The following is a 24,170-nucleotide window of genomic DNA, read 5'->3' on the forward strand; positions in this document are numbered from 1 at the left end:
GACCTCCCCCCGGGCCCCTCCCCCCGTCTTCGCTTCTCCAGACTAACTCCTCTGTCTTTTCGACCGTATGGCTTTTTTTTTTTCCTCCCTTATCTGTCTCCATCGCTTCAAGCTGCTTTCCTGAAAAAAGGCAAGGTCCAGGAGAAGGTCTTTGGCGAGGGCTGGAGAACGAATATCTAGCGCAAACTCTGAAGCCTCCAGAGGCTCTGATGGAAGTCAAACACAGTAACTGACACCAATCCGAGGTGGGGGGAAGGGCTGTCTGAAACTCAACTTCCGGCGCTCGCCGGGTGACGTCACCAAGCGACGCCGACGCCTGCCCCTCTCAAGATGGCGCTGCACCTGGTGCGGAAGGCGCTAGGCTGCTGCAGGTTCATTCGGGAATTTCATGGCGGAACCGTTGCGGATTCCGTCCCCCAGGTAACCAAAAGAAGCCCCTCCTCCACCAGTCGCCGCTGCCACGGCCCCTCCCGCCCCTGGACGACTCTTCTCAGTTCCTTCTACCTCGCTTTTTCTGTGGGAAAGAGAGGCAATGGTGACAGCGCGGCTCTCCGCGGTGCTGTAACCTTCATTCTGGAAGAGTTGCCTTTGACCCGGTGCGTGGTGACGTTACGTGACGGGTGGACGTTTAGACCGCGCTTGCTTGAGACTACTGCGCCGAAGCCATTCACGTGATCATAGTTCTCACCTCTTCTCTTACTTCCGCTTGAGTAGTAGGCAGCTGTGAGCCTCTAGCGCCAAACCTTTGCCTTCTCTTCCTTTTGGCGCTTCCGGGCACGGTTTCTTCAGTTCTTGGAACCCGAGAACTAGCGCTGGGAGGGACCTTAGAGGTCATCTAGGCCAGACTCCACATTTTGTGCGTGAGGAAACTGAGGCCCAGAGAAATTAAGTGATTTTTCCCAGGATCACACGGTTAGCTAGTAAGTGACCCAGGATGGATTGGAATCCAGATCCAGCACTCGTTGTACTTTACCACTGCAGCCTTATTCCTGAATCAGGGTAGATCTTTACTATAGTTGTATCTTCCCCTCTCCCAAATGGGAGGCCCAGTTTCATCTCCCAGAAAACACATTTATTGGTTCATAAGGTTAGAACTGGAATGGATTTTGGATGTCGCTTGCTGTAAATTCTTTCTTTTACAGAAAAAAGAAACAGGCCAACAGGCTTGTCTACGATTATGCAGCACGTGGTAGAGCCTAGATTTGAACCTATGCCTTCAGATTCCAAATCCAGCAGATTTCCCACCGTACCAGGCTGCTTAAATCTAATAGGTATTTTGGCCTTAGGTGGCATCTCTCCTAGTGGGAAGGTTAAGAGAATGATGGGTTAATAAGATTTTTGTCTGATCAATCTACTCCCAAACTCATCCTTACTGGCACTTGACCCTAAACTCAACTTTTCCTCAGCTGTATCTTTCACCCCACTACAATGCTGCATCCAGGGGGCTCCATGATAGAAATTAAGTAGCCAGGTGTTGTCTTCTCCTTGGTTTGAGATGTTGGAATCATGAATGGGAAGTGTTCAAAGTCCAGAGCAGTGGTCATCATACTCTTTTCAATACCTAAGATTTATGATTTGAGCTTTATGAGAACTCTACACTGAGGCAAATTGAAGTTTCTCTAATAGCTAATTAGTAGCCAGTCACCAGTTGCTGTGGGCCAAACTTTACCGCTTGGTGGCTAACCTGGTGAAGAGTCTACACTTAGCCAGGTTGATTCTTGAACAATGGCTGTCCATGTTTAAAGGAACTGCTTAACAGAATCTTGCTATGGGAACTTGGCAAGTTATCTCCATGCTATAATGAAATATTGAAGTAGAACTTAGCTGGAGGGGCAGTAATGATGAATTAAGGCAAGTAAAGTCAATAAACATTATTAAGCACCAGGCCTTGTAGTGAGTGCTGGGAAGATAAATACAAACCGAAGAAAGACAGTCTCTGCCCTCAAAGGGTTTATGTTCTAAGGGAGGTGGGTTGGGGAAGAGAAATACAACATACAAAAAGAAACTAAAAGCTTTGTGGTGTGGGGCAGAGGTAAGGGTACCAGAAATAGGACTTGGTTGAATCAGGAGTGTAGCCTGGAGAGGAATGAAGATACGGCTGACCTGGGCAATCTTTTTAAAACAGAAGTTCTGGGAGGAAGCAGCCAATAAGTGGGAGAGGGCTCAGGAGTGGAGTGTGCTTCTATTGTGAGAAGTCTGGGGCTAGACTGAGTTTCCAGGCTGAAGAGGTTTCTTTTGTATGGTAGAGAAAGTCTGAGAAGTTAGGAGATCAGCCTGAAGAGGTAAAGAAAACTGTCTCTGCAGAATCCATGTTTTATGAGAACCTGAAAAAAAATTTTGAGTTTTGCATTTTTATCAGACTGAGAGAATGAGGTCAGATAGTCATGTCAGGATTAATTTAGCATCATTTCACATTAGTTGGGATGCTTTGATGCTGAGACCAGGAATACATGGGGAAGATATAGGGTGGAACTGAAATTCCTTGGAGGTTAGGGAGTGGCTGATGGCAGCAGTAGAAAGACAAGAGGGGCTGCCAGCATAGCATCTCAGCACTACAGTCCCTGTAGAGATTGAGTGGAGTAGAAAATTAGCTGAGGACAGGGATACAACTCTGAATTATCCTTAGAATGTTAGAATATTATTATAGCATTTTCACCTTGACTGATCAAAAGTTCATTAATGACACACCATATTGGTAAACTGTAGGACATTGATCTTATAACTCTGCTTTTATTCTAGATTCTTTCTTTTATCTCAGAAGTTTTAGCTGACAAAATAGAATATAGGCCTGTAATTTTTAATCTTTGGTAATATTATGAGAAGCAAGAAACGATTATATTTCCATATAAGGAAATTGAAAGGAAAGTAGCTCTGGATCAGGAGTTTCAAGAACCAGCTAAAATTGGGTGAAACTGGTTGTTTGATTAAAGAGGCTAGAAGGAGGACAAAGGTTAAGCTTTACTTAGAGGGTGCATGCTTGAAATTTACCTAGGGGAATATGGGGTGGGCGTTTTGGGAAGTCTGTGACCTGTGATAACTTCTACCTATGAAAGTCATCTAGGAGGAACCTGAGGCCCGGGATAGGGATATAAGGTTTGTTCTTGCTTGGGTAAGGTGTATGTGCTCTTCTTGAGTTCCACACTTGCTTGCTGGGGGAAGTGTATTAAGGGTTTCACTACTTCACTCATCCTGTGTCTGTCTAACTTAATGTGCCTATTTGGGCATCAGAGGTTATTTCCAACAGTTCCTTGCCACATAATAATACATAATAACAATAGTTAAAATTTACATAGATATTAAAGGTGCTATAGGTTTACAAAAGCACTTTACATATGTTATTTGATCCTCACAACAGCCTTGGAAGTTAGGTGCTATTATTATCCCAATTTACAGATGAGGAAGGTTAAGTGTCTTGCTCAGGGTCACACTGCTAGTAAATGTCTGAGTTCAGATTTGAACTCAGGTCTTTCTGATTCCAGGCCCAGCACTCTATCCACTACATTACCTAGCTGCCACATTTAATAGTAGGCACTTAAATCTTTTTTGAATAAATGAATGGAAATATCAGTGAAATAAGAAGCAAAGATCCTATAACACATGTTGGCAAAGTACATCTGACTGGTATGAAAAATTTTACTGAAAATAAACACTAAAGAAATGACATCATCATCTTCTACTGTGGCTTCTGTCACATTCATACCTAAACAGCAGAACTGTTCAGGTTTAGTGTCTGGTAATCTGGTTTGCTCTAAGGACTAGTGTAATTACACAGAGAGAATTCTCATAGTCCACATAAAAATTTGGTTAAAGTTGAGATGAGTTTTTAGGGAAATTCGAATTTCAGTAGTGCTTCCATATAATGAAATTTTTTTTCAGCGATAAGATAGTGAATCCAAACTTTTTATTTAAATTTGAGAGCTGTAAAAATTAAATGAGATGGTATATTTGAAAGCTGTTTTGAATGAATTGTCACATAAATGTTAGGCAGTATTATTGTCTCTGGGAACTTTCTAGATATCTGAGAGACATGTTTGTCAAATGGTGTTCTTGTTAAAATGATCTTAGAAAAGGACCAGTAAAAATTTATGGCCACTTTTCCTGTATGTGTCTTCCTCTTCTTTTGAGAAGTTTCCTTTGAAAAGCTCCATGAACAGATGCGGAGATATGTGAAGGGAAAATTGGGTCCTTAAAACTGATGCATTAGACATATTTATTATATCTCATAACATGTATAGAAAGTGAAAAATGTTTTGTTTGAGCTGAGAACAATGGAAAAAAATTCACATTTTAGCATTAGCTTTAGGAAGGCACAAAGAAAAGAGTTGTTTACCATGAAATTATGATTAATTAATCCTTCCCATAAGTGAGGGTATTCTTACAGACGAACAAAAATAAAGGGATCCTAGCTTTATTTGTACTTGTAAATAACTGTACATACTAAAACATGATTTTTAAAGATAATTTACAAGTGGCTTTACTAATGGGAGATCATATAGTTAGAAATACAATGTGGCAAAAGAAAAATAATTGTTACTGAGCTTGTATTGTTGAAGCTCAGTATTCCAGTACTTGAAGGCTACATGTGGAGTTGCATCACACAATTTTTGGTAAAAATACAATAGTTAGAAATAGATAAGAACAGGCATAGATTTACCAAGTTATGGAATATATGCTAGCTAGAAAAATGATTTCTTTTTTCAAGGTGTCGCCCAACAAAAAACAGTTGGGGAGAAAATGGTTAGAAAACCAAAGGAGTAAATGTGCTTCATGGGGATAGGGAATAGGGACTGGGCCTGTTTTCACTGGTCTAAGGGACCATATGCCAGGGTAAGAAACTCTTTACCAGTGAGGTTTAGCACACTTTCTGCAACTTCTATTCGTAAGGAATTGCTGAGATCACTGAGAGGTTAACTGTCAGCACTGGGTCTTGAACTTAGATCTTCAAAGCTGTCTTCCTATCCACTAAGCCATGTTGCCTCTTAGATTTTGGAAATATATCTAATAAATAGTCTACCAAGCTAAGTGCAGAGGGGCTTATATCTAGTAGCTTGATCACCAGGTAATGAGTTATTTGGATATGATGCTCCATGAAATAAAATGCCTCAGTCCTTCTTGCTTCTGCAGTGACAGTGGTCTAAACGGGGACCAAGGGTCATTGACAGAGATGCATAGTTGTTGAGATCTTGATTTAGTAACTGAAAGAACTGAACCACGTGCATGTTGACAATCTATAAATGAAATCAGAAAACAAAGCTAATTGCAAGACTGGCTAATAAGTAAACCTAAAAGAGGTAAATAAAGAAATTGGAGGAGTGTTCCTTGTGGACTGGATGCAAAGGCCTGATGATAAGAAATTTGGTGGCATCTAAATTCGTTGAATCCCTAGACAAAGAGGGGTGTCTTGTTGCTGGATATTAAATTATAGAGATATGTTTAGTAAAGTGCCTTGGGATAAGTTCTGGAGTACGTTTGTTTTGTTTTTGTTTTTCTACCATTACCATTTTCCAACCTACTGTGGCTGCCCCTCTACCTTCCAGAGACTATGCCTTGGAGAAGCATTGTAACTCCAGCCCTGACCGGACAGTCCTGTTTGGTGCTCACTATATCCAGGCAGCCTTAGACCTGATCATGTTCTTTTACCAACCTATGCAGTTATCACCAATCATATCCACATTCCTCCCCTCAAATCACGTCAAATCAACACTTCTCTTATTTCTTAAAAGTATCAGTTGACTGCCCTACTGTTCCATTCTCTGTCTCTGAGATTTCTCAGACCAAAACACCTTTTCTTTTTTCATATATATATAATTAATTTATTTTTAGTTTTCAGCATTCACTTCCATAAGATTTTGAGTTTTAAATTTTGTCCCTCCTTCCCCAAGATGGCATGCAGTCTGATATAGGCCGTACTTCTACATTCATATTAAACATATTTTCATATTAATCATGATGTAAAGAAGAATTGGAACTAATGGGAGGAACCACAAGAAAGAAGAAACAAAACAAAACAACAAAAGAAAAGGCGAGCAAATAGTCTGCTTCCATCTGCATTCAGACTCCAAAGTTCTTTCTCTGGATGTGGATAGCCTTTTCCATCATGAGTCTTTTGGAGTTGTCTTAGATCCTTGCATTGCTGAAGAGCCAAGTCTATCAAACTTGATCATCATATAATGTGGCTGTTCTCCTGGTTCTGCTCACTTCACTCAGCATCAGGCCCTACAAGTCTTTCTAGGTTTTTCTGAAGTCTGCCTGTTCATCATTTTTTATAGCACAATAGCATTCCATTACATTCATATACCACAACTTGTTCAGCCATTCCCCAATTGATGGGCATGCCCTCAATTTCCAGTTCTTTGCCACCAGAAAAAAGAGCTGCTATAAATATTTTTGTACATGTGAATCTTTTCCTGTTTTTATGATCTCTTTGGGATACAGACCTAGAGGTGGTATTGCTGGGTCAAAGGGTATGTACTGTTTTATAGCCCTTTGGACATAGTTCCAAATTGCTCTCCAGAATGGTTGGATCAGTCCACAACTCCACCAACAATTCATTAGTGTTCTAATTTTCCCACATCTCCAGCATTTATCATTTTCCTGTTTTGTCATGTTAGCCAATCTGATAGGTGTGATGTGGTACCTCAGAGTTGCAAAACACCTTTTCTTCACCTCCACTTATATATGTTTCCTCCTTCAAGCTTCTTGAGGGCTGGGACTGGCTTTCACTTTTGTATTTGTTGCCTCAGTGGTAAGTACAATATCTGACTTATCAGAATTGGAATTGATCTCAAAGGCCATGTAATCCAATCTCTACCCATATAATACTCAAAATTAGGTATAGTAAATGCTTTGTTGTTGTTCATTTCAGTTGTGTCTGACTCCTTGTGATCCCATTTGGGGTTTTCTTGGCAAAGAGACTAGACTGGTTTGCCATTTCCTCTCTAGCTCATTTTACAGATGAGGAAACTGAGGGAAACAGGGTTAAATGACTTGCCAAGGGTCACATAGCTAGTAAGTGTCTGAGGCTGGATTTGAACTTAGGAAGATGAGTCTTTCTCACTCCAGGCCCCAAAGTCTAGCTTGTGAGCCTGGCAAGATGGTAATACCCTTAATGGTAATAAAGGCAGTTAGGAAGAGGGGAGGGTTTTGAGGAAAGTTAATGAATTTCATTTTGGGCACATTGAGCTTAAGACGTCTACAGAACATCCAGTTAAAATAAGTGTTTGCTTAGCTCCAGAACTGAAAGCCATTCTTTCCTGAGGTGGTGTGTGCCGGATTTAAATGAGCTAGTGCTAGTTTATTTGCAGCTAAAACTGACATAACTGCAGCAACCTTCTGAAACCTAGATTTCTTTGGGGCTACCCATATCTTTTCTGTAATCTCTTTGATGGCTTGTCAGGACTTTGCAGGTCTGGGTCATCTGCATTCATAACTTCTTTGGGAACCAGGTCAGTGTACTTGCTGTAGACAACTTTGACCTTTGACCTTGACCTTTTTCCCTGTCAAGCAATTAAATCATATTTAATTTTCCCTTCTGTATCCATCTGAATGGCCAGTGCATTGGATATTTTCTTTTTTTCTTCCAATATCCATGATTAGTGGATGTGATCTAGATGAATATTCAGGAAACAAGATTGAGAAGGAGCTGTCTGGCAGGTAGGAGAACTAGGAGAAATGTCGCAAAAATCTAGGGAGGAGAGTATTGAGGTTAAGAGGGTGATGGAGGGTGTTAAACACTGCTCAGGTCAAGAAGGAGGAAAATTGAGAAAAGACTATTAGATTTAACAAGAGATCCCTGGTGACTTTGGAGAGAGCAATTTCAGTTGAATGAGGTTGGAAGGCAGAATACAGAGAATTAAGAAGAGAATAAGGGGAAAGGAAGTGGAGTTACTGATTGCAGACAGCATTGTCAAGGAGTTTAAGCCAAGATAGTGAGAAGAGTTATAGGATGGTAGGTAGCAGAGATGGATGGATCAAGTGAGGGGTTTTTGAATGGTGGAGAAATGAACATGTTTATGGGCAGCAGGGAAGCAGCCAGCAGAGGGAGAGACTGGAGATCAGCTAGTGAATAGAGATGATAGAGGAGACAGTCTTCTGAAGAAGAAGGGATAGAGTGGAATCATTTGTGCATCTAGAGGGCTTTGTCTTGGCAAAGGGAAAGGCCACTTGTTCATGTGAAACAAGGATAAAAGAGGAGATAGTAGCCGAAGGCATCTGCATGATATAAGATGGGGGAGAAGGGAAGAGGGAGGTCTTGGTGAATGGGCTCAATTTTTTCAGTGCAATATGAGACAAAGTTCTCAACTGAGAGGTGGGAGGAGGGAGGGCTTTGGGAGATCTGAGGAGCTGTAGTGGCTGGGGTAGAGTTAATTAGGGCGGTATACAAGAATTGCCCAAATAAGGTTATGTAATGTAAATTTCTAGTGGACCCACTAAGCACAATTTCATGATTTTTCTCCAGCTTTATTCAGCAGCACATAAGTAGGAGCTAAGGCAAGGAATAATGAGAGTACCCCAAGGCTAGAGTGTGGCAGGGCATATGGAGAAAAAAATACAAAACAAATGTCAGATATTTAAGTATAATTACATTATGTCATTTTTCAAATTAATCAGTAGGTTTAAATTGCATAATACTTTAAGACTTCATGTAGGCCACTTGCATTTCTTGTTGTGGTGGCACAGCGCAGTGAAAATTATAAATCTCCTTCTGCCCTCCTCCTACAATGTTGTTTGATTTGGATGAATTATGAGAAAAGAGCAAAGCCTCCTTGTAAGTTTATCTCCATGTCTCTATTTGGCTGTTGCTGCCTGACTTGCTTTGTGTAAAATAGAGGCTTTTAACACATGAGTCCCTAGATGCTTGTAGGAAGTTGTGTTTACACACAGCCCACAGCTAAGAGGTCAGCTTGAGCAGAGCCTCGAGGGCAGAAAAGAGGTGGTAAGCACTGATGCTGATGGATGACGAGAAAGACATCCATCTAAGTCCTAGTTAGGATTTATAGCTGGAGTCCTTTTTTAAAGAAGAAACACAGGTGAGATGTGGGAAGATAATAGAGGCAAAAGTCCCTGTTTAGGCTAATTCCTGCTCGAACAAAATGAAGAAGAAAAATAAGAGAAAAATTATCTTTCCAGGTAATTTTTACAGGAATATTTGATAAAGTAGTTGTATGATATGAAAATGTATTACTCATTGCAGTGATATTGTATTTCTATTGCCCCTAAAGTTTCACTGGTATGTGGACTTTTTTGTGTTTCTTTTTTTTAAACAAAAGTTTGATTCTTTCAATTGCTGACTTTGGCTGCTCATGATTCTAAGAGCAAATGTTTCAGTCTCTTACCTTTCCAATCCATCCATCACATGACTGCCAAAATAACTTTCCTATAGTGCGGTCTAGGTCTAACCATGTTACTACCCTACTCAGGAAACTTCAGTGCCTGATAAAAATCAACAATCCTTTATTAAGTGTCTACTATTTGCCAGACACTGGAGATTCAGACCCTATCCTTAAGGTGTTTGAGAAGAAAACAATCTGTACGTATATAGCTGTGTACAAAATGAGTATGAGATAACTTTGGGGGGAAGACACTAGCAACTATGGGGATCAGGAATGGCTTATGTAATAGGTGATGAGCTGAGCAGCAATGTGGAGACTCCAAGGAGCAGAATTGCAGAGTGAGTGCATTCCAGGCCTGGGGGACAGCTAGTGCAAAGGTACGGTCAGAATTTGGAGGGTTATGTTTGTAGAACAGAATGAACAGACTCCTCAGTTTGTCCTTTAAAACCCTTCAGAATGTGACATCAACCTCCCTCTCAGGTTCATTGCTCATTACTTCCCTTTACACACTCATGTCCAGGCCAAATTGAACATAGTGCTGTTCTGAGAACCCATCATCACCATCTCACTGCTCCATGCTTTCACCTAAGCTGTCTGTCCCCCATGCTTTCCACCTCACCTCTGCCTCTTAACCTCCTTCAAGGCTCAATTTATGTACCATCTCCTATAAGCCTTTCCTGATCTTCTGAATTGATTGTGCTTTCTACCTCCTCAAATTATCTTGTATATAATTATGTTTACATGGTATCATAGAGGACCTTAGAGATCCTCAAGTCCAACCTCTTTTTACAGATAAGGAAACTGAGACCCAGACAGATTTAGTGACTTGCCCAAGATCATACTTAGAGTAGAAACCAGAGGCAGTTTTCAAACTCAGGTCTGCTAACTCTGAATTCTGTATACTCTTTCCAATAAAGCACCCTGCCCTGATGTGTCCCCTAGTATAAGATCCCCGAGGGAGGGACTATTTGGCAGTTTAATATTGTGCCTAGTACAATACCTCACACATAACAATTGCTTGTTGGATTGGATTAGGTATAGGGGTTGCCCTCTAGGGTCCTCAAGTGCCGCCCTTTGACTGAATCCAAACTTCATGGTACAAATTCCCTTAATAAAAGGATTTGTTCTGTAAAACTTGGACTCAGGCAGAAGGCCGTACCCAAAGACCTAGAAAGCCTTGTGTGACCTGGAGGCTGCAGGTTCCCCACCCCTGGATTAGGACCTTGGTCAAGAGTATCAAAAGTTGGAGGAAGGTTAAGGTCAAGGAAGATTGAGCAAAAAATAAAATTTTGGATTTAGTAGTTAAGATATTGTTGGTAACTTTTGCAAAAAAAGTTTCAGGGATTGTTGGGGTCAGAAGCCAGATCTCAGATGCTCTAAGGAGAAAACAAAGGCAAGGAGTGTGAACTATTATTTCTAGTAGTTTGGTAGTGAAGGGGGAGAGAGATAGGGTCATAGCTTTAGGGAATGTAGTGATAAAGCAAAGATTTTGTTTCATTTTTAAGGGAGACCTGAGAATATTTATAGGCACTGGTTAAGTTGCCAGTAATTCCATTGGGCAAGTAGGTAGGAAGAGATGAAAGAGATGAAAGAAAGTAAGGAAAAGAAAAGTAAGGAAAGAAAGTAAGTTACAGGGTAACTTCCCAAAGGGAGGTGGATAGGATGGAGAAGATACAATGGATAAAGGGTATACATAGAAGAGAAAAGCCATTTCATCCTCTGAGAGTAAAACAAAGGATGAGAGGATGGGTGAAAATGTATAGGGTTTTTTAGTTGTGGAATAGATGACGTGAAGGAGTTTATAGCAGGTGGCCTCAGTAAAGTAGTAGGTGAGGTCGTTCCAAAGAAAACAGAATGAGAAATACCATATCAGAAATCTATACTGTGGTGGTCAAAATATAGTTTATAAACTGTTTCTGCACAGGTCATCTTATCTCCAGCTCTTCAGCTGATTCTGGACAGAAAGAGGGTTGTGCCTCACCTAACTGATATTTCTCTAGACCATTCAGAGGAGAATATGAAGAGAAAATGCCCCTCCCATGGGTTTCAGATGACTGATGTTTGACCTGGCCCAGCATACACAATGCCTGCAGAGTGCTCTTCTCTTGTTGAATCTGGGATGGGACTAGGTGATGCTCCCCTAGTAGGTGAAAAGCAAAGTAGTGAGTTAACTGGGAGGCAGAGAAGCATTGTCGTCTTCCACAGGAAGCTGCGCAGGAATCTTACACCAGTAAAGTAGTTCATAGATTACGGAGATTCTATGATGAAGAGTGAATGAGTCAGCATTAGTTTTAAATGCTGGCTAATTATTCACAAGGAAGATCTGTGTTGAAGTAGGGTCGATAGCAAGTCAGATGTCAAAGGAGGAGAGGAGACCAGCGTTGGTACTGAAACAGATTGAGAGATGCATTTTTTTCCACTGCTTTTTACCATGCTTCCGGAGTAGTGACACAAAGTCTCTTTTATATACAACCTACCTAAGACATCCGATTTTTAAAGGAGCAAATGATGAATTGTTGTAGTTGTAGTAGAAGCAGTTGTGACCCTGTGCAGGTACGGTGGTACACTGCTATAATCCCAGCTATGAGGAGGCAGAGGCTCGTCAAGGCTCCTATGCCAGAATAAGATCAGTCCTGTGAGCGGCCCCTAAACATCCAGCCTATGGAAGGGCGAGGGGGGCGAAGAGAGAGATAGAGAATGAATGACTGCGACTTCTATTTCTTTCTTCTGCCTCCTGGACATGTCCTCTCCTCCCCTTGTATCTGTGTATGGCTATCTGCTCTTTCCCTTTGTGGGGAACAGTAATATTCTGAGCTATGTTCTTCTTTTCTCCTGAATTATTGTGTCATATCCTCCCTGCTAGACTGTAAGCTTCCTAAGGGTGAGCCCTGGGTACCATACCTTCATTTTCCTTTGATCTTTTTCATAGCATCGTGCACAATGCTTATATATAGTAGCCACTTAATAAATGATTTTTTTAAGGAATGAATGAATGAATGAATGAATGAATGAATGAATGGAGCCTTTGCTTAGCACAGCATCACTTGAGCATACAGCTGTAGTGGCTATATGTCTCCAAGTCTGGGAAGTGCTAGGTATGGGGATGGGAAACATGTGGCCTTGAGGTCACATGTGGCCTTCTGGTTCCTTGGCTGAGGCCTTTTGACTGAGTCCAAGTTTTACAGAACAAATTTATTTGTTTGATTAAGGGAATTTTTATATCAGATATAGGCTTCTTAGAGTGCTTCACAGTTTAAGTGATAGGGAAGAAAATTCCCTTTAATCTTTCAGCCTGTTCTCTCCCCCAATAAAACAGCTCCCCCAGCCACAAGAATGCAAATATATTTTTGTCCAAATAGCAATTTCCTAACTATTTGGTCTCTATCTCCTTAGTTTACACCATTTTAACTCTCATCCCCATACATGTATGTATATAAACAGAGTGTCTCAGAAAGTACCTACATTTGAATGCTTTGTAATATTTTTTCCTGCCCATTTCCTCCTCTGAACTTAATTTTTTTTTTACCTTCTTTCTTACGTACAGAAATTATAGGAAGTACAAAGGCATGCATGTTTATGGACCCAACCTTTAAATTTCTATCTAAGATCTGTGCTGCAAGATTGCCTTGTAAGTGAAACTTAATGCTTTATGATAAAGTGCTTTTATTAATGTTCTTTTGGATGGAGTCCAAGACAGACCCTCCTTATGCCAAATTCCTCTCTGTAGCAAACAGTGTTACAGTAAAGTTCTAGTGTCTACTTACAGATTAGCACACAGTTTTGTAATTCATATCACCCATCACATTTTAGTCACCATCTTTGGGAAATCCTGCAGTATGATAGTGCTATGCAAGTATTTAAGATAGCAAACCAAAAATTGTACTCTGTCCTGTTGAAACAGTAGAGGAAATAGAGGAAGAGTGAAAAGAATTGCCTGAGAAGAAAATTGCCCAGGATATCAAGAGTAACACCCTTCTAAGCCTTGCGAAAAGTGTCATAAGAGTTTTTAATGATCAGAAGTGATCAGATATTTGGCTGTCCTTTTCAACCATAAGATGGATTTGAACCAGATTACCACATCCAGCGTTTAGTTTTGAAGGGAGAAAAAAAGCCAATTATTTGTCTCTTTGTTCAAAGGCTTTTCGTGTGTGCAGACCCCTGAAAAGCTGGTAGAGGAGCCAGGCTTTCACATCCATTAAGGTTAGCTCAGAAACTGTTGAATTTGATCTCTTCCATTTGCCATCTGGATACAGTAGAGAAAAATATATTCTGCATTGGGTTACTGGATACCATCCAGAAAATAATATGTCAAGGGCATCAAAGGATTGAAGCACTTGGTCCAGTCTGTCTAATGATCACAAGCAGTGTCTGCTCTCCAGTTTTGTAGTATGTTTTATTTTTGTAGTGACAATATATATCCCAGGATAATACATCACAAAGATTGCTGCCAGCTTGTCAAATCTAGGATTCCTCCATCATACACTTCAAAAAATGCATATGCTTTATTTGGCAGAAACCTTGCTCTTATAAAACTGAAGTAGCATCATTTCCCCTACCCTTTTTTCCTGAAAAAGATGGTTTACTGCATGAAGAGGTCTCATTCATAGGGATAGTCTCTCATTTTTCACTTTACCTCTTCTCCACTTCACCCCATTCAAGAGTTCCTTCCTTAAAATTTGACTTTGTTTAAAACTGCATTCATTGTCCTTTGTATGAAGAAGACATAATATCTGGCCAGCTAGTGACCATACTGGCAGCTTTCCAGGAATCTGACAACTACATCTCATTATTCACACCAACTGGAGCCAATTGTAGCTGCCCCTGTATTTTTCTTATTTTTTATTTTAAAATGTGGATAGGAAGCAACAGCATGCCATTTGGTCTCTGCTTAGATCAAGAAAGAGCTTTGTATAATGGAACCTGTATTCTCAATAGACCATGTGCCTACATTTTAAGATAACTGGAGGCCATCTTATATGTGGGCTGCAGTGCAGGATTCTCTGGTTTGGGGCCCTTTAGAAGCAAGTTATGGTTGAATTTATGCTTTCTGCAGTAGATAAATTTGCAGGCCAGTTGCCTCAGTGTGACCATCACTCATTAAGGAAGGTTGGTGCTAAACCTTGGTCCACAAAACTTAACTTCTTTCAAGGATTTTTGCTTTTGGTATGTAATTCTCGGCACTCTGCATCTAACATTCTAAGCCAATTCTAGAATCTTTTAGCACAGGCTGCAAGAATCCAGAGAGAATTTTCTCTAGGTACTGAATGAGTTTATTTAAGAGAGGAAATGTGCATAGCACAGGATTCTCTCCTTTCATCAGGGGTTCCCAATCAATAGAGTTTAATCCTCAAAACCAATAGATCTTGAAATATGGTAGATCTTTAAACTCTCTGGCATCCTTCCTTCTCCAAAGTTTTGGGGGTAAACTCTAGAGTGGGAAAGCCTAGATGCATGGCTGTTGTCCTCATGGTTAGAGGAGACCAAGTTCCATGTGTTCATATACTGGGGCATGTTCTTGGTGTCTGCCTGGCAGTCCAAGTGGTTCTGGTGGTTCCGGAGGGGTGAACAGGATCCTGAGTTCAAAGCCTTCTTGTACCAGAACTACCCACTGGCCTTCTTCTGTGCCAGTGTTGATCTCCAGTTGGAGTCCAAGTTCTGTGAGTCCATGCAGTGGGTGAACCTCCTCTAAGAGTACAGTGTCAGGTATGTGGTCCTGACCACCAAGCATCTTGAGGGTTACACAAAACCAGCTCAGTTCTGGATCTTGGAACTGGAATTCTGTGGATGAAGGGCCCTACTAGGACCTAGTGGGTAAATTGGGAATGTTCCTCCAAGAGAAGAATCTTCGTTATGGATCGTACCACTTTCTCCTGGCATGGTTTCATCTTTTCTACACGCTTGACAAGAAAAGCAACTACACAACGTAGAATTTTGTCAGTGCCCAGGTCGTGCCAGAGCTGCGTGACCTTATGAACACACCTGACCTGATGGAGAATGGGAATCCCTCGATACCTTCTCTGGCCTTGGGCCCTACTTACCTCTCATGTGGACTGCTGCACTGATTTCTCACAGGTCTCCTGGATTCCAGTCTCCCTTTGCTCACATCCATCCTACACATTTGCTGGATTATGCTTTGTCTAAGGCAGTTCCGATCAAGTCACTGCTCTCCTCAGACACCTTTGGTAACTCATCCTTGCACATGATTTAAGGCAGACACTTCATCCTGACTGTCAGCTTCCTCCACTACCTTTTCGACATCTTGTAAGTCAACAGATATTTCATCAGCCACGTATCGTGTGTAGAACACTGTGCTGGGCACTAGAGACGATGCAGAATGTTGACAAAATATGGATTTGCCCTTTGGGGGCCTATTTTGTTGTTACTTAGTTACTTTTCAGTCACGTCTGACTCTCTATGGCCCCTTTTTGGGGTTTTCTTGGCAAAGATAATGATGTGGTTTGCTGTGCCTTTCTCCAGCTCATTTTATAGATGAGGACACTCAGGCAAGCAGGGTTAAATGACTTGTCCAGAATTGCACAGCCTGGTATGTGTCTGAGGCTGAATTTGAACCCAGGTGTCCTGGACTCCAGGCCTAGCTCTCAAACTACTGCACCACCTAGCTGCAATTTGGAGCCTATAGTCACTTAATAAATAATGATTGGACACTTGCCATGTAAAAGAAGTTTGTGCAGAGCTGTATTAACAAAGTATAATTAATGCATTCGGTGATTTTGCTTATCCTTAAATTTTTTTTTTAAATCAGTGAACTAAACTTTGCAAGCTTGCAAATCAGTCACAGTCTCAGCAGATGGAATTAGACATTATTTTCTTATGCTAAAAACATGCATTCCTCCTTTACTAACAAATTAATATCAGGATTTTGGTTTTTCTTCTCAAATGACCACTAACAATGCAAGCACAAAAAAGCATTTTCCTCTCCCTCTTTGAGATGTCATGAACTGTCACAGTGGAAACTCTGACCTCTGGAACCCAAGCAACAGCAGGTGAGGGAAGGAGGAACTGATTTTAAAAATATTTTGCTTTAAAATATTATTTACTCTGTCAAACCTGCAAATACCATCTGTTATTGATTGTCAGGTTCCTAAACCTTTTTTCTTTTCAAAAACTTCTGTCTTAAAAAAAACCTTTCCATCTCCATTTTCCATAAAAGCCATCCCTTAACTGCATCAAGCACATCCTGCTCCTGCTGTGCTCACCGTTATGTTTGTCCCGTCTTGTTTATGAACTCCACTGTATTCATAATGTAGTATGGAGACACTTGGCATCTGTCTCGGCGGAAGGGGTGAAATGAAGCAGAGGTGTGTGTTATTGTAGGCACACGTGATCCCTCGGGGAACTGGACTATTTCAAGTTGAATCTCTTTGCATCCTAAAGTATCACATCATTAATTATAACATGACCTATCAGCATATTTACTTATTAATGCCACGTTTACATCACCATAATTTTCATTAAAATATCAGGAAGTTGCCAAAAGGGGTAAAATGACCTTAAGCTTTAAGGCAAAGTTGCTGCTTTTTCTTCCTGAATAAAATGGCAATTTTGTGAAGGTAATCTAACAATTATTTTAAATCATCTGATATCTTAATTTTGAGAATCTTCTTTCAACGTCTAGATTAGCGGCTTCTTAACCTGCTCTCTGTGAACTTATTTTTAAAATATTTTTTTTTTTTACTATTTCAGTATCTATTCAGTAACTATTTCAGTATCACTGGTTTCCTTTGTAATTCTCACTATTTGATTTTATGCATTTAAAAACATTCTTCTAAGAAGGGGGTCAATAGACTTCTAACTGGAAAAAAAAAAGATAAGAACCTCTGGTCCAGATTAAATTTTAGCTTAAATTAAAATTAGAGTATTTTAACAAAGCATTTCAAAAATGAAATATATCTACCTAAGTGCCAAGGCATTATCGGTTAAGAGATTTATATTATATTAGACATGGAGTTCAGATTTTTGCCTTCTTGAGGACAGGCACTGCATCTGCTGAAAATGATTAATTGTTCCCAGTATGCCAACATCTATAAGCTTGAATTAAAAAATGTTTCGGAGTGATGACAATGAATGGCAACACAGTGTTACTTTGATTTAAGTAATCCTTTGGGAGCAAAGCTTCTTTTAATAAAGTTGGTCTTTAAAATGGGTCTCGGAAGAAGTCCTAGTCTCCTTAGATGTGGCAAAAGTTTCATGACCTGAGAAGGAAGAGTCAGTCACCCAGCCTGAGCTACAGACTCTTTGGGCCTGCCCAGTGGAGTGCCACTTTCTAAGGGCTAGATCACATAGTCACCTGTGCACGGGTGACCTGTTAACTCACCAAGTGAGGAACCGTCCAGAGAGAGGCAGGAGCCTCTGGTAGGGCAGAGGAAGCACCTCTCCCTTTGCCACTGAAGAGGAGAGATTCCACTGAGGTGTGGCTGAGAGGGAATCCACCTCATCATGAGCGTGCCCATGCTTCCCATGCTATTTCTACATCTACTAATACGTTATCTGAGAACGAATGTAGTGTCCTTTTCATTAATGAATGTGTAGTGCTGCTATATTGTTGTAGAAATGATGCAGTAATGGCAAATAAAAATATTTCATTATTTCAGGGTAAACCTTTATGAATGAAAAATGAACACCATTACCTCCACAGCATGTTGTAAATGTGTGCTCAGATGGATCTGCAATGTCCGTGATATGAGTGTCTCTCCCAGCGACGCAGATCACGTACTAGACACGTCTGTGTCATACAACCCGTATCAGTGTTCTCCCATTAGATCCCCCAAAGGGTTCACCCACCCTGGGAACCTTCCTCCTGACATCAGGAGGAGTGAGGGTAACATGATCTCCCCATTTTTTTGTCAGGTGTTTATCTGGTGATAGCCTTTACTCTGGTTCCTCTTCTCCAGAGTTTATTCGTTGTATGTTTTAACCTGCAACCCACCATGTACTTCTTCATTGTCCTGTACTCATTTTTAATTTTTTGTAGGTGGTACTACATAACTTACAGATAGGAGAAAATGTGCATGTTAGTATTAAAAAGATAAGCTATTTTTTTTTTTTTGGAAAAAAGTTGAAGATCATTGAAGGCCTTTTTTAGTTTCCCCAAAGGAGTACATCATGATCTCTTCCTACTGTTTAATTTTGGATCCAATTTGTTGTGTCTATCCAAGGTAGGTAGGTTGCCTGTCTAACTGCGTGTCATATTCTACATAGGAGGTATTTGCCATTCACTTGGTTTTTCCTGTTATGTTTGAATTTCATGAAAATTCTTTTGAGTGGTGACAGATCTCATATAGTGAGAAACTTTGTAGTATTCGAAGGTTTGACATGAACAACAGGAAGTCATTTGAAAACAGTCTCATCATCTCAGCATCTTCAGGGACTTTAATTTTTCACATTAGAATCTGTGCTGGATCGGCTTCAGGATGGTAGTGAAGATCTTTGACGTGCGTCTGTCTTCCTGTTTATGCCTCAGCCTATAGTGATGATAAGGGGATCATTAAGCACCATTATCTTTGTTGTTATATTTTTCGAGGAATCTTGACAAATTTTCTTGGATACTTGGGAGATCTTTGCTTTTACTTGCACGTGACACTCCATATCTGACTCCACACCTTTTCACTGTTTGTCCCCTATGCCTGAAATTCTTTCCTTCCTCACCTATGCCTCCTGACTTCCCTGACTTCCTTTACAACATAGCTCAAATCCCAGCTTCTTCTGAAAGAGGCCTTTCCCAGTGTCCCCTCCCTACAATTCCACCCTCACTCCGTTTGTGCCTTCCCTCTGAGATCATCTCCCATTTACATTGTCTATATCTGACATGGGCACAGTTGTTTGAATGTTTGCTTCCCCCTTTATAATGTGTGTTCCTCAAGGGCAACAACTATTATTACTTTTCATTTTATATACGTTATCTCTTTCTCATGTTTATTCATTCTCCTAGTTTTATATTAATTGGGACCTTTGATATAACAAGTTAGTGGTCTTGTGATACACAGATGACTGATTCCAGAATTCGCTGTCATATCAGTGCTAAGATATTTCTTGTCTGTTAAAAATATCAATTTAATTTTTTCCATTGTTCGGTGATCACTATGTCAATATTCTTTTCTCAAATGAATTATCCATGATGTATAGGCATGATGCTAATGTGTAGACCTCATTCCTTATTACTGATCCACATTTTCCAAAGTGTTTCTTGCTGTATTGATCTATTCCTATGTTTCCATTGAAGTCAGTGAGTATCAAAGTATATGTTAATTCCTAGCAGATCAGTAGTCAAAGGATATGAGCAAACAGTACACAAATGAACAATTGCAAACTATTCACAACCATCTAAAAGAGTGCTCCAAATCACTAGTAATAACTGAAAGGCACATTTGCCTCACTCCCAGCAAACTGGCAAACGTGACAAAAGAGAGAACTAGTGACTAGTCAGTGGTGGAGAGGCTGTGAAAAGACAAAATGCACTAATATGTCATTGCTAGACCTGGAAATGAGTACAGCCGTTATGGAAAGCAACTTGAAATTATACAAATAAAGTGGCTAAAGTGTTCATACCTTTTAACCCAGAGATTCTGTTTCTAGGCATATACTTTAAAGAGGTTATTGACAAAAAGAAAGATCACATATGCATATTGGAGGCCACCATGCGGGGAAGGAAGGTGAAGGGGAGAAAGATAGGCATTTATTAAGCACTTACTATGTGCCAGGCACTGTGCTGAGTACTTTATAAATATTTTCTCATTTGATGCTCGTAACAACCCTATGAGGTAGGTGCTATCCATTTTACAGTTGAGGAAATTGAGACAGATGGAAGTTAAGTGACTTGCCCAGGGTCACACAGCTAGTAAGTGTCTGAGGCTAGATTTGAACTCACGTCTTCCTGTCTCCAGATCCAGTGCTGTATCACTGTGCCACCACTGTATTTACTAGATAGCTCAACTAGATGGTTAAATGGAGAGACCACTGGAAAGACCTAAATTCAAAACCAACTGTAGGCATTTACTGGCTGTGTGACCTTGGCAAGTCACTTAAACCCCCATCAGCCTCAGTTTCCTCATCTGTAAAATGAAGATAACAATGACAACAACCTCAGGACTGTATTGAGTATCAAATGAGATATTTGTAGCAGCTCTTTGGTGGATAAATAACAATTTCAACTAGAATTTTGTAAAGTTTTCTGAGTAGATGAAGTGGGGAATAAGGAATGTGTAAGACAAAGACCTGGTTACATCCATGCGTTTTCCTTTCTTTGTACCATCACAGGACTCTTCTATTCCAACTGCCGCATTCTTTTTCTCCTACCTTTCTCTAGTTATGGGTTAATATAATTCAAACCCTTCATTTTATGGGAACTGCTTTCGTTCAAAATATTAAAGAAAGAAATATCTGTGAGATCTTTCTGGAGCAGCAACTCTTTTCTGTGTCATTTCAGTCTCATTAATCAGTGTTTGAGTGCAGTGGGGGCTGTCCTGCCCCTAGCACAGCAGCACCTCCATCTCTACCCCTAGGCTGACGCAGTGGGGAAAAAGAGAGAGGGAAACCATCAATCTTCCCTGTCGCCCATGTCAGCAGTGATTCCTTCCCCCTTCCTGTTCTCTCTGGCTCACTCACCACCTGTGTTTAGAATTAGCCCTGAAGCTGCTGCCCAGATGAATGAGATCGACTGTCCTTGTCACCTGCCCTGGTCTGAGCCACCGTGACTAAGTGAAAACAAGAAATAAAAAGGGCAGTTCACACCCCTGCTTCTTCTTCCCCCTTTACTTCTAGCACAAGAGAGAGAATCAGGCACCTGGTGAGAATTCCGTGGCATTGTAGTAATGTCAGTGTAAATATACAGACGCCAGGAGGTAGTATGATTTAGTGCAGTGGGACTAAGGAATCCTCAGTTCTAATCGACTTCACTATTGACGTCATTGAGTCATTTGACTCAGATTCTCAGTGTCATTATTTTATCAGTAAGATGTAGGCAGTAACATTAGGGCCATACTCACAGGATGAGGGTACTAATTTTTAAAAACTAATTAGTTTAGAAAGCGTTTTGACTTATTAATTTAGTTTAATGCTTCTTTAATCTGTGTATTCACTTCAAAATCTGTGATTTCATCTATGTGTATGTTCCTTTTACAGATACAGCTCACAACTCCTCCATACCTTAGTAAAGAATTTTGCCAGTTGCTAACACCAAAAAGAATCATCTCCTGATGGCCGAGTTTTTGGTGAAAGATCTCCCAGAATTTAGCTAGGTTGATAAGGCATCTGAGAGGTGAAGTCAGCAAGCTTCTGTTAAATGCCTGCTGTGTGCCAGGCATTACGTTAAGCAAAGGAGGAACAAGGGAAAACGAAAACCAGGTTGAGGAGCTTATAGTTCAGTGGGGAGAAGACGTGTAGCCAACCATGTACAGACTATCTATGCATGTCTATTCAGTGTATTCAATGTATGTGTATGTATGTGTAAGTATGCATATGTACATGTGTGCATAAATTGGAGAGAGAAAACACAAGCATTGAGGGGGAACAGGAAAGGCTTCTTGCAGAAGAGAGGATTTTAGCTGAGACATGAAGGAAACCAGAGAAGTTGGGAGGCATAGACAAGGAGGGAGAAAGTTCCAAGTATAGGGGCCAGGCAGTGAAAATTCCCAGAGTCAGGAGGCCGCTGTTACTGAAGGATGTTGGTGAAGGAATAGAATTGCTGTAAATATAAAATTATAGGGTTAAGCCCACCTTTCAAAAACCAGGTAAGAGACTTTAATGCCTAGTTTTCTGTCTCTCTCCTGCCTGATACTAGCAGGATGCGCCGAGCCTTTTTCCACTAACACAGCGATATCCTGATTCTGGTCCTCCGCACCTCTCACTTGGGCTCTTGCAATGGCCCCCTAAATGGTCTTCCCGCTTCTGGTGTCTCCCCTCTCCAATTCTTTCTCCACGCAGTTGTCAGGTCAATACTTGTAGAACACTAATCTTCTGCCTTCCTCCTCTCCTTAAGAATCTTCAGTGACTCCCTGTTGCCTTTAGGATCAAATAGAAAATTCTTAGCTTGGCTCACTGCCTGTCTTCCCAGTCTTTTTTCATATTACTCTTCTCCCCAGAGCTCTCCATTCCAGTGCAAATGGCTTGCCAGTTATTCTCCATACAAGATATTTCATTCCCTCTCTCTGAATGGGCAGTTCCCCATACTTCTTACCTCTGCCTCACAGAATGCCTCGATTCTTTCAGAGCACAGCTTAGGTACCGCGTGATCCCTCCTGCTGTCAGTGTGTTCTCTTTCTTGCAGTGACTTTGTATGACTTGGTCCATATACATGTTGCATCCAGAGAAGAATGTGAGCTCTTTGAGAGTAGAAATTTTTGTTGTTTGCCTTAGCATCCTTAGTACCTTGCACAGTGCTTTTCACTTGGTAAGTGTTTAATTTTTTTTAAAAATGTTAATTGAATTAACTCGGAAATATGGTGCTAAACTACTTGAGATCAGAAAACTGTTATTATGTGCTTGGCACATAGTAGGCGCTTACTATTTATGGATTATTGGCTGTTTCTCTCTCTCTTTTTAAATTCCCAGCACCTCTGATAGTGCCTTACACGTAGATGGAATCTAGTAAATTGTTCAATAAATTGATTTTGAGACTCGTTATAATGACTCAGCTGTGCTTCTGCAGATTGAGATTGTCAGAGGCAGGAATGTTGGTGGCTAGACGGGAGAGGTGCCCGGTTCACAGCAATACTCCACACACTCAGATAGAAGCCCCCCCTGTATGAATGGCTTCCTGCTCTCATTTGCAGGGCCTCGAAGTTATTCTTCCTAGAATAAATTCCTTTTCTTACCCTGTAATGTTGGTATCTTTTGGGAAGTCCACCATCCATAAAAGAAGCCCAGAATATTGGAGGTGGGCGTGAAGTTATTTCATGGGCACATAAGGAAAGCACCATGACAATGAATTCATTTGGTCCCAGTAAGAAAAGGGGAGCTGGTGGATTTAAAGGAAAAGTAGCCTGAATATCCAGTGGTGGTGCTAGGGAGCCATGTAATTGACTTAGAGGCTTTGTATTTGTTTGATGATAGAGTATGTGAGAAGGCTACTATCTGAACTTAGGGTTGGGTTCTCCTGACATCTTCCTTAAAAATTAAAAAAAAAAAACTTGAATAGCTCAAACTTAATCAGATAACATAAAAACTATAATAGCACTAAAAGGAGGAAAATCCCCCCAGTTTCAAGTTATAACCATCAGAGCAGTATTGCTTCTTGTCACTCTCCTTGACAGGTAGCCTCCTTTGTCTTTTCACTGTGGTGATGTCACAGTTACTTAGCTGGCAGCTATCAAATCAGTTTTTCCCTGCTATATGTCCCATGGGGAATTTATGGAAATAGTTACTGCTTGCTGATCAGTGTCCAGGACCACAGAAGCTGGCATACCAGAGTGAAAAGACTCATGGCTAGTGGATTGCCTCCATTAAAATGTTGAAAAGCTTCTTGGAGGAAGTGGTATTTGATTTGGACTTCAGCCTTTGAATGGGCATTCAGCAGGTGGAGAAAGAGAGGGTACTCCAGGCATAGGGAAGAGTATGAACAAAGAAAGGTACCAGGGTAGGAAGTCACATTGTGTCCACGCAGGGTACCAAATAATTTGTTTTTGCTGGATCACTTGCCCAACATATATAGCAATATTGTGATACAAAGCTAAAAAGGTGGGAGGATGCCAGATTGGGAAGGGCTTTGAATATCAGAGTAAGTAGTTTGAATTTTATTTGGTAAATAAAAGGAAGCACCCCCTAAAGGCTTTTGAACAGAAGAGTGACATGACCATTCCATTAGCTATGTAAAGAATGAATTAG

The 24,170-nt window shown here is 40.7% G+C and overlaps 1 protein-coding gene across 1 annotated transcript in view; it reads left to right on the top strand.

The window, feature by feature from the left end:
* Window positions 1–319: 319 nt before the first annotated feature.
* Window positions 320–24,170, top strand: part of WARS2 (tryptophanyl tRNA synthetase 2, mitochondrial) — a 69,032-nt gene continuing 45,181 nt past the window's right edge. Inside the window, exon 1 of the mRNA XM_027866781.1 lies at window positions 320–420. Within this exon, the coding sequence (XP_027722582.1) occupies window positions 331–420 (90 nt within the window). The 5' untranslated portion in view covers window positions 320–330. The remainder of the gene's footprint in view (window positions 421–24,170) is intronic.

The sequence above is a fragment of the Vombatus ursinus genome, unplaced genomic scaffold (genome assembly GCF_900497805.2).
Source record: "Vombatus ursinus unplaced genomic scaffold, bare-nosed wombat genome assembly UNPS02014782.1, whole genome shotgun sequence".
In the NCBI taxonomy this organism is placed as follows: Eukaryota; Metazoa; Chordata; class Mammalia; order Diprotodontia; family Vombatidae; genus Vombatus; species Vombatus ursinus.